The following is a 12,634-nucleotide window of genomic DNA, read 5'->3' as shown; positions in this document are numbered from 1 at the left end:
CGGAGGGTTTATCATCGACGAGCTCGGCCTCCACGATCGGAATCTCGAAGGCTAGCAAGCAGCTCTCTCAATGGCTTGCAGTGTCCTCGGGGCTCATACAGTTCGGGTTGTTCACTGGTCTCATGGTCTAGCATCGTTCGGAGCAGCTGAGCCGCTTTCCCGGGCTTGGGAATGTTCTCGCTAGCCACGGAGACATTGTCAGAAAGACCAAATTTAGTCTCAATACTTCTCAGCATATCTTCGCTAATCTTCACTAGGATCTGTACTTGAAGGTCCACCCGAGCTTCAAGCTTGAATCCGCCGAGATGCATGCCCGGAAATAATTGCGGAGTCGGGTGCTGAATACCCAACAGGAAGGGCAAAGAATCCACAATACACGAGAATATTATTCGATAGATACGCACTAGAGACACGTAGCATGAAACCAGCGTCATGGTGATAGGCGTATCGCATGACAGATTGAAAACTTCGCCCTCGGTACAGTGTGGCTGGAAGTGGTTCAAGATATCGATGAGAGCCGTTGAATGATCTAGCATACGACCGACCATGACGTTTTGGGAAGTGATAGAATAAGTGGCATTGATCGCCTCAGGACACTTATCTGCAGTTTTGCAATACTTCACGGTCTCAAGATCAGCAAGAATATTTGCTTGGAGATCAGCTAATTTCTTAAGGGCTTCATTGGGTGGCGCGAACGGTGGAGTAACAGGGAGACGTTCATTCGTAGCACCCGCCAATTCTTCAGCGGCAAAGGGATGAGGCCAGATATCGTTAAAGTCGTCGATGTTGGCTGGCGAGAGTAGACGTTGCACCTCTAGACTTGCTGCGTAGCCCGGGACTTCCGGGGGTGTGTCCAACGAAACAGGCTGCCGCATCGAGCCATCTGGTGTGATATCTGCAACCAAACTTGGAGTTTCATGTCCTTCAAGCACCGAGAATCCTGGCAGAAGCGGACTATTCGATATTTGCGTGGGCCGGCCGGATCTCAGCGCAGGGCCCATGACACACTGGGCGTGGGCTTTCTCACATCGGTGGCAGCGCCCCGTATCCCCTTTCTCACAGCGGAGTTTGTGGCGTCGACATCGGTCACAAGCTGAGCGCTTGTTACCGATGCTGTCTGATGTATGATTCAGCATTGATTATGCTTGGAAGGTATCAAATTTTCGGAGTCGATGCATAAAGAGATAGTGTTGATGGATGGGGATTCGGAGACGAGTGGAGACCGCCGACTCCGAGTGGGGGCCACTCACGCCAAGGCTTTCCAGTGAGGGTTACTATACAGCATGTAGGTTGATGCATTGTATGTGCCACATGGTTAATTAAATAGCTTATGCACACGCATATATGCTGACACAATTGTACTGTATATCAGAAGTCGAAATCCACTCTTGCGACTTCATTCCGGGAAATTATATCTGATAAAAGCTAGATTGAATTGGACAAGGTCTTCTAGGCCCTACCTATGTGCGTACCCATACCCCTTTTGTAACACTCAAAGCTTGGAGGAGGGAAAGATGATCCATTCTGAGCTACCTCCGCGGCTAACTACCAGAAATTGCGCGTTCCTACCTACCTACCTACCTCAACTATCTGCCCCTCCGATTTGCCTTCAATTTCGTCCATTTTGGTCGCCACCGCGTGAGAACGCTTGGAGACATCGCCGGAGGTTTGCTTCCAAATATAAACAAACCGCTTCTTCCAAAATTGCCATCTGTCCAAATTCAGTCCTTCTTTGCCCTTGTAGAGAGAACCCGACTTCTTGATACTGGAATCCTCTTTAGAATCATCCCTTGCCTCTCTGAGCAGTCGTCCACCAGCGTGGACTATCCATTCCTCTGCCACGGCGATATTAGAATCGAGAATTGTCGGATCCTGGATCTCTTCCTCCAGAGCAGCACTCAACTCCCAGACTCCAAAGTTTATCCATCGGGCGAGGTCTCCCGCTAGTAGTCTTGCTGCAAAGGAATTGAGACTTGCCCACTTCTCAGCTAACTGGGAGTCCGGAACACTATCATTGTATGTAGGTGCTATAATATTTCCAGTCAAAGTCAGAGTTAATCTTTACAGCGCGGGGATTTGCAAACGCACATATCCAGTTGTCTCTCATACAAGGTCCCAGCAACGGGAGGTCTTTCCATAGGCGAGCCTCAGACTGTATTTCAGGCTTAGTTGGACCAAATTCCAATATTTTAAAAGTGATTCAATAGACTTACTCCCCATATCGTCGTCGTGCCCCTGGATATTTGGCTCAGAGAGTCCAAAAGCGCCACCATTCGGGTCTGGCCTTGATGGTGGCGGGGAACATGCTGCATGACTTCTATAACTAACTCCCAGAATGACCAGAGAAAGCCCTCAATGTTGCTTTCACTTTGGTTTCCATTTTCTGCTAGGGAGTTTGTTCCGAGTGCGTCGATTCTCTTTGCTGCGTCTGTAGAGTCGACGGTTACACCAGGCTGCAGAACATCGTTCAAAATTTTGAATATTTTCCGTTCCAAATCAGAGAAATTTCCCTGATCCTGAATTGACTGTAGTTGCAGACGTGCTTCGCTCATGGTGAATTATGTGCTTGGTATCGCTGTCCCGGATGCGAAGGCGGAATCAAGACGAGCTGAGCCTCACCTCACGGCGCAGCAACAACTCGTTAGTTAACTACCTAATGGGCGTCGGGATTATTAATCATCCATTTTTTTCATCCTATTATTTCGTACGGTAAACTGGGAGTTCGTTCATCCACGTTTACAACTCTAACATGCCGTCATCATCCGCTAGAGGTCACTCAATAGATGTCTCCACTACAGCCTCCTCGCCCCAGTTAGATCCTGCCGATACTAGCTAATACACCTGCCCCCATCCTCCACGAAATGAGAAAAAGTAAATACAGCGTGGTGACTCCAGTGACCGGAATACGAGCCTCACACAACGCCCAACATACGGGTTCAACTGCGGCTGTGTCGATCGAGAATTGCTGACTGCTTTTGCTGCAAGTTCATCACAAATTCCTACCAATGGTTTCCAGTGTCGACCTTTCCTTATATCGTGGCTGTCTAACACTGTAACTATGTCAACACAGTCTTTGTTGAGCAAGCATTCATTGGGCCGCGAAAGCAATCTCAAAGGTTTCTGATCGAGAGACGTCGGGCGTATATAAAAACCCCTTGCCCTTGGGAAATCTCAAATTGTAAAGCAATCTGCGCAGCACTTCACGTGTATCACTATCACTATCACTGTTACCAGCTATAACCCAGCATCGAGATCAGAAAATGACCACCCCCAAGTCCATTGTATGCGTCCCCAACTACGCATCCCCATCCCCGTGCAATCAATTCAACTGCTAATATTGAATATAAAGTACTCCCTCTCAGGTCTGCCGCAAAATCACTCGTTACGCTACACCACCAGAGACCACGCCGACGACACCGCAAAACATGCTGACTCCACACCCCCTTCTACCGGCCGAGGCTACCCCAAGCAATTCCACAATCGGGAGCAGCTCCAGGACCTGACGGGCCTGCTTACACCAAGACCAGGAGCAACCCTCCAGGAGTTCCCCATCACAGCACAAGGCAAATGGGCTCCAGGGCAAAGCCCTGGTCCTATGCGCTCCATTCATGAATCGGGGAATCCTCAACATAACATTGTGGCGTACCATGACCCCAACAACACGAATCATGGGGCGAATATGACAGGGCCTAATTATCATTCGTATTCTCAAGCGAAGGCTGCGGGGCCAGCAGCGGAGGCTGCGTATAGGCAGTATTATAGTAATGCTGTTGCTGGGAAGCCATGGATGAACTAGCATTTATTTGTCGCTATCACTATATAATAAGGCTATAATATATGGTGATCAAAGAAAATATTTCTTCCCATACCTCCACCGACTGTGCAGGCGTATCGTGATCCGTCCCATCAAACCTCCCAGCGACAAGATTAATTAGTGATGCCTATTGCTTCGTCAGGCTGGGCTCTATAATAGAACATACCACTCAAATTGAGCATCGTACCACCTCTGGCACCCATCCTGGTTTCACGTTGTCTAGGTGAGAGGTACAGTATGCTCCGTAACGAAGGGTTAGGTGGCTGACCTGGTATGTATGGACTGCGAGGCGAGTAGACTGGTTTAGAGCGTCGGGTACGATGTCGCCAGGAGCAATGGAAGCACTTAATTCTCGGACCACTATTACAAGCAGGTCATCCTGCCGCTCATAGCATGAACCAATGCCTATAGTATAAGAAGATGATATGGGCGGGTGAGAAGAAGTAAATGACGAGGTTGTGATGCCTGAGAAGCATAAGAGCTTATACGGTAATTTTCATGTTTCGACCTATATCATTTGGATCTAAAGCGGAATTACTGTAATAGGCAGTCGAGGGCGATGACTCAATCCAATTGGTCCCCGAAAGAAAAGCAAAGAACCACCATCACATATCCATCTGCCAACCTGATCAGCCTTGTCAGCAGCTCAGCCCCACAATTGCCGGGGCGCGATATGAACGAAATAGTGTTTCACTCGGGCGGGAATCACGTTATATGAAAACACGATAATGTTTGGGTGGTGGAATCTCGCTCCAAGCAAGGGAAATCGTGGTCTACGCTGTGACCCGCTCGCTCCCGATGGGTGCGCCATACCATCTTCATAACCACCGGTTCTTCATAGATTTTCGAATACTGTAGAATTCTCAAACATTCCAAATCGAGAGAAAAATGACAAAATGGGGTTTATTGCCATGCATAGTGGCTCATCAAGTTAGTTTAGAACCCAGCGCCGAGGTATTCTTCTTTGTGCAAACGCCTAGGCGGGGGTCACTAACTAGGATCCATTCAAGTCTGTTCAATTGATTCACTGGCGAATATCACACCAGTTATGAATACAATATGATGATGCCGTTAATCGCCGGCACCCAGAAGATTGGACATTTGATGCGAACTGCTGTTGGGGGTTTTCACGGCCTCATCCATATGAGGCTTCTTTACATCCATCGATATGATACATCTGCAAAACTAGTTTTGGGTCATTCCAGGGCTGTAAGATCAAATCAAAAAGGAGGAGGGTTCAAGTCGAGTCCCTCTACCGTCAGCTTGAACTCGCTCCTGGAATAGCTTCCGGCAACATCAAGATCAAGCTTGCCTCGCTCACAATCCTCCAAATCAATTTCCTGAATTAGGAGGCCTTCCTTATCAGAGAATTCTCCCGATTCTAAAGACTCGAGTGCATCGTCAACACATGTTTCCCAGACAGGACCGGCAAGGACTTCTCCCAAGGGGCCAACAATGCTTGATCCACCACGAGCAATGTACTGGTCTCCTGTATTGTCAAACCAATTAGCTTGATGATTACGAGAATAAATAGTAGATACTAATACCTTCTAGTGCAGTTCCTTCCTTCTCAGCATGATCGGTAATCCATGGTGGCAACTCGCGGTACCGGACACACTGGTTCGCAGAGAGGACGAAAGTCCTACCTTCACCAGCAACTGTGCGCATGAGAGGGAGCCATGTGTCTCGGCTATCGGCAGTTGGAGCAAGGTAGATGTTCACGTTCTGAGAATACAGACTCTGTCGAAGGAGAGGCATGAAGTTTTCCCAGCAAATCGCAGCAGCGATGGTAAGCTTCACTCCATTGAGAACGGTCGTGACAGCTTTTAGAGAAGACGGCGAGCCCTGGCCCCAGATGAGGCGCTCAGAAGCAGTCTATTAACGCAGTGAGTGAGCCGTACACAGAGAAACTGTTATAAATTTGTTCTATAGCAAACTTACCGGCATCACCTTTCGTCGCTTTCCCAAGACACCCGAGGTCGGGTCCACGTAAAGCGCCGAACAGTACAAAGTACCACCGGCCTTCTCAATCACACCCGTAGCGATGAAGACACCGGTCTCGCGAGAAACCTTTTCAAGGAACTCTCTCGTGCCATCGCCGCGACGATCAGATCCCCTAGCAACGGGCAGTTTTCTTTCCACCCAGTCATCTCCAGCACCTGCGGGCGTATCTCCAAGATCTATGGCATCTTGGAAATATCGCAAGAATTGCTCTCGTCCATGAGGAGCACGAGCACCAACTGCTGTTCCAAAATCACAGGTACGAGGATAACCTCCGAGGTATGCCTCAGGGAAAAGCACGAGGCTCACCCCTTGGGAAGCTGCATTGCGAGTAATGCGCTCCAACGCAGAGAGAGTAGCGGAGAGGGAGGGGCCAGTGCGGGCCTGCGCCACGGCAACCTTCAACTTTTGAGGCATTGTGTTATGAAAGAAGAAAAAAAAATCCCAAGAAGTTTGAGACTTGCAAGTACCGATAGACTCTATATTTATAGAAAGAAAAAGATACGGTGAACACGAGTGCCGAGGTGGATAAAAGAATCTGACCATTCGAGTCATCATCGGCGTGAACATTCCGATGCGTCGGGGCCAGAATGCCCGAAGGAGGCTCCACCCCCAACTCATGCACTTTGAGATTTTAGAACTCGGCTGAGCCAAACAACGCAGGAAATATAATCGTATCGTCAAACGTTGTGTATGCCTCGTTCATTTCGCTGCCTGTGACATTGTGAGTGTCAGAGCTCAGATTCATCATTGAGTCAAAAAATGCTGTCCCATGGAACATCGCGCAATGTTCAGAGCACAGATGGTTCCCTCTTGGAGAGTCTGTTTGCTGCAGATAGTCTTGTGGACTGGACGGAAAGTCATCTTCCATAATTTCTTGCAACATGCGAAGTACCACTCGATTCCTCGAGATCTCTTGTATCGCACGCATGTGCGATTTAATCAGCACGACCGAATCCGATGTTATGTGTTTCGAAGAAAGACTCATATCAGGGCCTTCATGCGTTGGAATTTCCTTTGCGAGAATATCAAAGACATCACGCAGAGGTTCGGCTTGCGTCCAGCGCTCAGCAAGAATGGCCAACGCAGTCGAACAAGCCCGCAGTGCTTCCGAAACTTCTGTGGCTCGATATGCGGGTGTACGATATGCTGGCGGCGTTGCCCAGAAGCAATAGAGAATCGTGACGCCAACTGTGAACTGACTCAGAAGCTGATAGAAGAGTTAGCGAGTCGATCGTGTTTAATTGCTCAGAACGAACCTACCCCGGGCCACAGCTGAGCTGTTTGTCGATCCTTCTGAAAGGCTCGAAATGTCAATGCAAGTTTAACGGAAGCTGAAACCGACCGGTCGCCAAAGCCATTGCAGACATTATCTTTGGTAGGTTGGTGTAGCAATGCGATCGTGTAGTTGTAAGCCATACCAACCCACCGGTCGCTCAAGTACCCTCGATTAGCTCTGTGACTCAATCGTTGAACCTGAGTTCTCCACGTCTCCAATTCTTCTAACATGTGCTCTCTCCATGCGGAAGATGAATTGATTTGGTGAAAATCTGACCGTAGAATGGTGTTTATTATTCGAGACTGAATGCATCTGCAACGTATGAGGTGCAAGGCTGGCGATATACGAGTTCTTTGAAGCAAATCCCGAGTGGGTGGTTCTGCCAAGTTGGCAGTGTCTTGGGCGAGACTTGCATCATCTACATTTGAGAAAAGCTTTTCTCGTCAGCGAGGTAGAGCGTAGGAAGAAAATTCCAGACATACCTCCACAGTGATGTGCTCATCAGTCAAATTGTTAGGGATGTGGTAGATCCAACTGATAAGTCGGTCTATTGCGTAAGCGGACCAAAACACTCTGCGACGAATTTGCACTTCTTGCGAGAACTCTGGAAACAAAGCCTTCGGCTCATATTCCGATAAATGTAGACTGCTAATAACGCACTGCCGCATAGTCGCCGCTACCATGGTAATGATCATTTGAGAAGACGGAGAATGAAGGGCATGTAATGTCAGGAGAAGGTGCGCTTGAACGTGGAGAACGGGATCCGGATGAGTGAAAACAAAAGATAGATATTTCATGGCAGTATTGTAAAGAACCTAGATTGTTAGAAATTATTTTTTTGAATTTCCTTTCTGGTTAGCGTACCTGCGAGGTGGCGATATCATTCTGAGATACTTGGGGAGTTAGGAGGATGCTGACTGCTTGGACCTGGGGTGAAGATGAGCAATCTGAGACACACAAGCAGAAATTACTCAACGGGCGTACCATTTTAACAAAAAAGTCTTTCCATCTTTCATTTTGTTCCCCTGCAAGGCGTTCCATCGGACGAGCTTTCCAAGTCTCGTACCATTCCAGAAAAGTGCTCACATGAAGGAAGGGATATCGAGGATTGACTCTTTCCAGATATATCTTGACAAGCGCATCTTCGACCTCGGAAGGAAGTCGGATGGAATGATCTGGGTTTAGCAGCTGGGTTGTAATGTGTGGAGACAGATAAACATTCCGTAAGGCACGATCTCCATGAGCAGAGATCCCACATGGACTTCCCCTGGCAAGAGTCGCTAGTATACTAGTGAGGAGACTTGTGTGCCCGCATTTATCGCCGAAAATTGGTGATCCAATGAGGCCGGTGGAATGCAGTGGAGAAGAAACTGAGATATTAGATATGGATGTGCAAACAGGAACACAAAGTTGCTGAGCTCGCTCTGTTTCAGTCTCACAGAGTCCCTCTGTTGACCCGAGATTATCCGAAGAGTCTCTCTGGGATCCAAGTAATGGCACACAATTCCCTTCTGGCTCGGATATGGCACGCTCATCACACCTAACCGCCTCAGTGGATAAGGCTGGACTATCGCCTGTAGAAGGCTGGAACACAACCTGCCGGCGTGAGTGAAAGGCCTCGGCCTGGTGGGTCCGTGGTAATTGAGCCTCAAGCTCGGCGATCTTTTCCTCGAGGGATCTAGTATATCTATAAGAATTAACATTAGCCAAGAGATATCTATACCGATGGGAACGTCACTCACTCGGTACTGATTCGAGATTTTCGAGACACAGGCTCACTGGATATACATTCTACATAAAGACATTATTAAGAATATCTCATGTGATGTGGGACTGTATTCGAACCTTGATCTGCCGTGATGCAATTATGGCATGGCCGTGTGTCACTGCACTACAATATATGATGGTTAGCTCGTCAACTGCGCCCAAACGTGATCAGTCCAAGGTACCCTTTGTTTTCGAGAACGACATCTTTGACACGATAGCGTTTTTTGTCTCTTCCTTGGAGACTCGGTGCTCTCGTTTGCCAGGCTCATTTTTCAATTTCATGCGGTCTAGTTCAGACTTCGGAGGTTGAGGTCCGTCGGCACGAAAATCGCCGACGAGGAAAGTGGGCAAATCCCGAAATCGGCTGGTGCCCGAAAGCGCCAAGAAAACACGTCATCTATCTCCTAGATCGCTTCCAGATTCCAATCTCGGAACTACTAAACCAATAGTTGCAGTAGTAACGCTCACCGTCTCTAATAATTCTCGCTGAATACATTATTACTTCAAATTGAACCCAATTAAGACTCATTTCCTCTCCTCTCTAGCATTTAAAGATCCTATCAAGTCATGAGTGAGCAGATCACGAAGAAGAAAATTTTCAGTGATGACCTATTCTTGGAAGAGAAAGGATATAGGGTGCTTTAATTGAATGTAGCTGGATAAGCCCCGCCATGTTATGGCATGAGCAGAATCGATAATCTCTTCAGCCAAGGAAGGTAATTAGCCAACTTGTGGCACTTTAGCATCCACGTCTTAGTGAAAACTTGAAACCATCTGTCTGACTTCTAATTAATTTCAAATAACGAATCCTTCCTGACCAAAAGATCAAAGCCGAAAGAAGCTTTAGATTTCCTTCACAAAGCCAACCTCAACCACCCTGTCGGTCTCGACATTCAGATGTTGAACTTTAGTTCGGCTAGCATCTCGCAACCACAAAAATGCCCAGAGGAAGCCACGACGGAGGAAGTTAGTCTTTGCCGGAATTTTCAATTGCTCCTTTCCCACGATGTAGATGACCTGAGACTTCCAAGCTCGATGCAGAGTGTTCAATCTTTCCGTATCACTCTCTGGTGATCTGGAAGTCTTTTGAGAGGTCAAATAGCCCCGAACAAGATCGAGAACAAGAATTCCTAGGTCGGGTGTCACTATTTCATCCGTATATCCATGGCGGACAATCAGTCTGTAGCAATTCGGAATGGCTTGCTTGCCCGGACCGGCGCCGTATGTGTAGCAACGAGTGACTGAATATCGTTCTTCAGGAGCCACGGTGGGCATAGACAGGGGACGTAGATGAAGGAACACGGACACCTCAGGTACTGCGCTGAATTTCCGTAGGAAGTGGAGGAAAACAGTCGGTGTATTATTCGAGCTGCCGGATTTATCGAAGAATATTCCCAGCCCACTGATTGGGGTAATGGTAGAATTTCCCGATCCATCCTTTAGGACGAGTTTGTTTTCTCTCAACGCAGTCGTCCGGGATAGAGGTGTGTTATCGGACTCTTCTGCTTTCCATTGCTCCTCCTTTCCATACCGCCAGAGGACAAAAATGCAGGTTAATACCACAGCTACCATCAGCGTGAACCATGCACCATGTGGAACCTTGCTCAAGGCGGCTGAGAGGAACATTCCATCCCAGAGCGCGAAAATAAGGAACACGGGAAAAACCAGATACACGGGTAGCTTCCATACAATGAGTGCAACAACTGTTACCATGCAGGTTGTGAGAAACGAGACGAGTATGACACATGCTCCGTAGGCTTCACCGAGGGCAGTTGTCTATAGCAGAGTCAGTGAGATCAATATTCAATATCAAATGAAGTTAATGAGCACATACATTGTTGTAGACGGCTGTCACAATGATGCTTCCAATCATCATGAGCCAGTTGGCTAATGGAATGTACACTTGCCCGTGGAACTTCTTTGAAGTATGGTATACCTTCACCTGAGGGAAGTAGGATAACTTCATGATTTGGGAAAGCAACTGAGAGGAGTTATATATTTGATCAAGTAGAGGTGGCGATTCACATACCTGGAAAGATCCAGTAATAACGGCCTGGCTTGCCACAATACACGCTAGGATTGCCACCACGAGGCTTGGATATAGCATACCAGGCGGGACAGTGAGATAGAACGGATTCGCATATGCGCTGGGCACTCGGCTAATATAAGCGCCTTGGCCGATATACTAGGAAGGGGCAGTTAGAATATTTTTCCCGTCCTGTGTGGGTTGTACCGTGGGAACTAACCGAGATTAGAAGGCATGGATAGACGAAAAAGAGCCACGAGATTTGGATTGCCCTGCATGAATTGTGAGTAAATCCGAGGCTATTGTACCGAAAGCGTACACGTACCGTTGGCTAAACGCTCCCAAGTCTGCGAACAAGGTTTCAACACCGGTGAAGGCGAGCAAGATTCCTCCTAGTTGTAACCATCCGTCTTTCTTATTGCGCATCAAGAACGAGCCCGCGAAGTAAGGAGAGAATGCCTTGAGCACGGACGCATCATACATGACCAGATTCTAGAATAAAGTAAGAGATTAGCATCGCTTCCTTTCAGATTTCGATTGTGTCTTGCTTCCGCCTTACATAGATTCCAAACGAGAGATTGAAAAACATCCACAATATCACGATTGGAGCAAAACCGCTTGCAATCTTGCTGGTTCCAAATGGTTGAATCACGAAAATGAGGACCAGAATTGCACATGATACGCCAACCACGGTGGAGGAAGAGATGTTTGGGTTCACGACAGTAATGCTAAAAATATTCAGTTTTGGAGGGGTTATTTTGTCATAGGTAGTCAAGCAAAGCTCACCCTTGAATCGCCCCAAGGATAGACTGCGCAGGGGTCAAAACTCCATCTGAAATATAGACATTAGTGAAGTGGACCTATATATTTCCAGGTAATAGCGTTTGCTTACCTGCAAGAAGCAGTGACACTCCAAATGCACCGACGACCTTGAGCGTCCATTTGATGACTGCGCTTTTCTCCATAATATCACGAGCCATTCGATTCGGTTTTTGCAGGTCGTTAGTGTTATACCGCTGCATTTTGAGGAGATTGGTGTGGCGTGGGTCGTGTCGAACAAGTCTTGCCTAGGCGTGATTTGAACATGTCAGTGGAGTTCTCAAGCGAGATCGCTGCATAACATACATATCTTGACAAGAGAGAGTATATAGCAAATGTTCCTCCTTCGCCCTCATCATCTGCATTGAGCACGATGCAAACATATTTGATGGTAACCATGATGGTGAGAGCCCAGATGACGAATGACACTGCGCCGAGGATATCTTCATAGCTAGGTTCACTGCTGAATGTAGACGAGTAGACATATAGAGGGCTTGTTCCAATGTCGCCATAGATCACTCCGAGTGACTGATAAGCGAGCCTATGTATGATGAAGCATTGAGTAAGCACTGAGCGGATAAGCTGATTCTGGGAATTGGAGACACCAACCATGCTAGAGTCCATCCTTTGAAAACCTATCCTCAGATAATCAGTATACTCCGTGACGCTAGAATGCAGATAATTCCAAGTTACCTGCTTGCTGTGAAAGTCTCTTTCCTCCATCTCGGGCGAATCCGTGACGGATGCAACCTCCAGGTCCATCTCTTTTGTGTTTGTAGCTCTGTTTGCATGGATGTGAACCTTGCGTTGGGTTGCACGAGAAGAAAAAACGCCACCAGCGCTGGATGTAGGATGGATATCCATCATGCGATCTTCTGGAGGTTCATCCTCGGTGCTGGTAGACATATTGGCTTTTCTCTAGTCCTGC

General features: G+C 47.6%; 5 protein-coding genes across 5 annotated transcripts; 1 reads left to right on the top strand and 4 right to left on the bottom strand.

Annotated features, from left to right (window-relative positions):
* Window positions 1-11: 11 nt before the first annotated feature.
* N7496_006852 (DUF3632 domain-containing protein) lies at window positions 12-2,552 on the bottom strand (the record flags this gene model as incomplete). The annotated part of the gene is made up of 5 exons (XM_056699781.1): window positions 12-895; window positions 1,009-1,117; window positions 1,582-2,027; window positions 2,089-2,152; window positions 2,214-2,552. The coding sequence occupies 5 exons, from the start codon at window positions 2,550-2,552 to the stop codon at window positions 12-14; spliced, it is 1,842 nt and encodes a 613-aa protein (XP_056555194.1).
* A 708-nt stretch (window positions 2,553-3,260) lies between these two features.
* Window positions 3,261-3,796, top strand: N7496_006851 (uncharacterized protein; the record flags this gene model as incomplete). Its single annotated transcript, XM_056699780.1, has 2 exons — window positions 3,261-3,281; window positions 3,350-3,796. 2 exons carry the CDS (start codon window positions 3,261-3,263, stop codon window positions 3,794-3,796), a joined length of 468 nt encoding a protein of 155 aa, XP_056555193.1.
* Window positions 3,797-5,034: 1,238 nt separating this feature from the next.
* On the bottom strand, window positions 5,035-6,232 carry N7496_006850 (carbon-nitrogen hydrolase family protein; the record flags this gene model as incomplete). The annotated part of the gene is made up of 3 exons (XM_056699779.1): window positions 5,035-5,303; window positions 5,362-5,689; window positions 5,756-6,232. 3 exons carry the CDS (start codon window positions 6,230-6,232, stop codon window positions 5,035-5,037), a joined length of 1,074 nt encoding a protein of 357 aa, XP_056555192.1.
* Window positions 6,233-6,449: 217 nt separating this feature from the next.
* Window positions 6,450-9,143, bottom strand: N7496_006849 (fungal specific transcription factor domain-containing protein; the record flags this gene model as incomplete). Its single annotated transcript, XM_056699778.1, has 7 exons — window positions 6,450-7,025; window positions 7,079-7,528; window positions 7,577-7,909; window positions 7,959-8,021; window positions 8,079-8,772; window positions 8,837-8,885; window positions 9,044-9,143. The coding sequence occupies 7 exons, from the start codon at window positions 9,141-9,143 to the stop codon at window positions 6,450-6,452; spliced, it is 2,265 nt and encodes a 754-aa protein (XP_056555191.1).
* A 561-nt stretch (window positions 9,144-9,704) lies between these two features.
* N7496_006848 (potassium transporter) lies at window positions 9,705-12,612 on the bottom strand (the record flags this gene model as incomplete). Its single annotated transcript, XM_056699777.1, has 11 exons — window positions 9,705-10,637; window positions 10,696-10,842; window positions 10,891-11,046; window positions 11,108-11,159; window positions 11,213-11,379; window positions 11,447-11,615; window positions 11,674-11,719; window positions 11,780-11,954; window positions 12,013-12,247; window positions 12,316-12,341; window positions 12,400-12,612. 11 exons carry the CDS (start codon window positions 12,610-12,612, stop codon window positions 9,705-9,707), a joined length of 2,319 nt encoding a protein of 772 aa, XP_056555190.1.
* Window positions 12,613-12,634: the final 22 nt, after the last annotated feature.

Source organism: Penicillium cataractarum (assembly GCF_028827025.1).
Source record: "Penicillium cataractarum strain IBT 29864 chromosome Unknown utg000005l, whole genome shotgun sequence".
NCBI lineage: Eukaryota > Fungi > Ascomycota > Eurotiomycetes > Eurotiales > Aspergillaceae > Penicillium > Penicillium cataractarum.
Note: the sequence above shows the minus strand (reverse complement) of the source record. Positions and strands in the feature narration are given on the sequence as shown.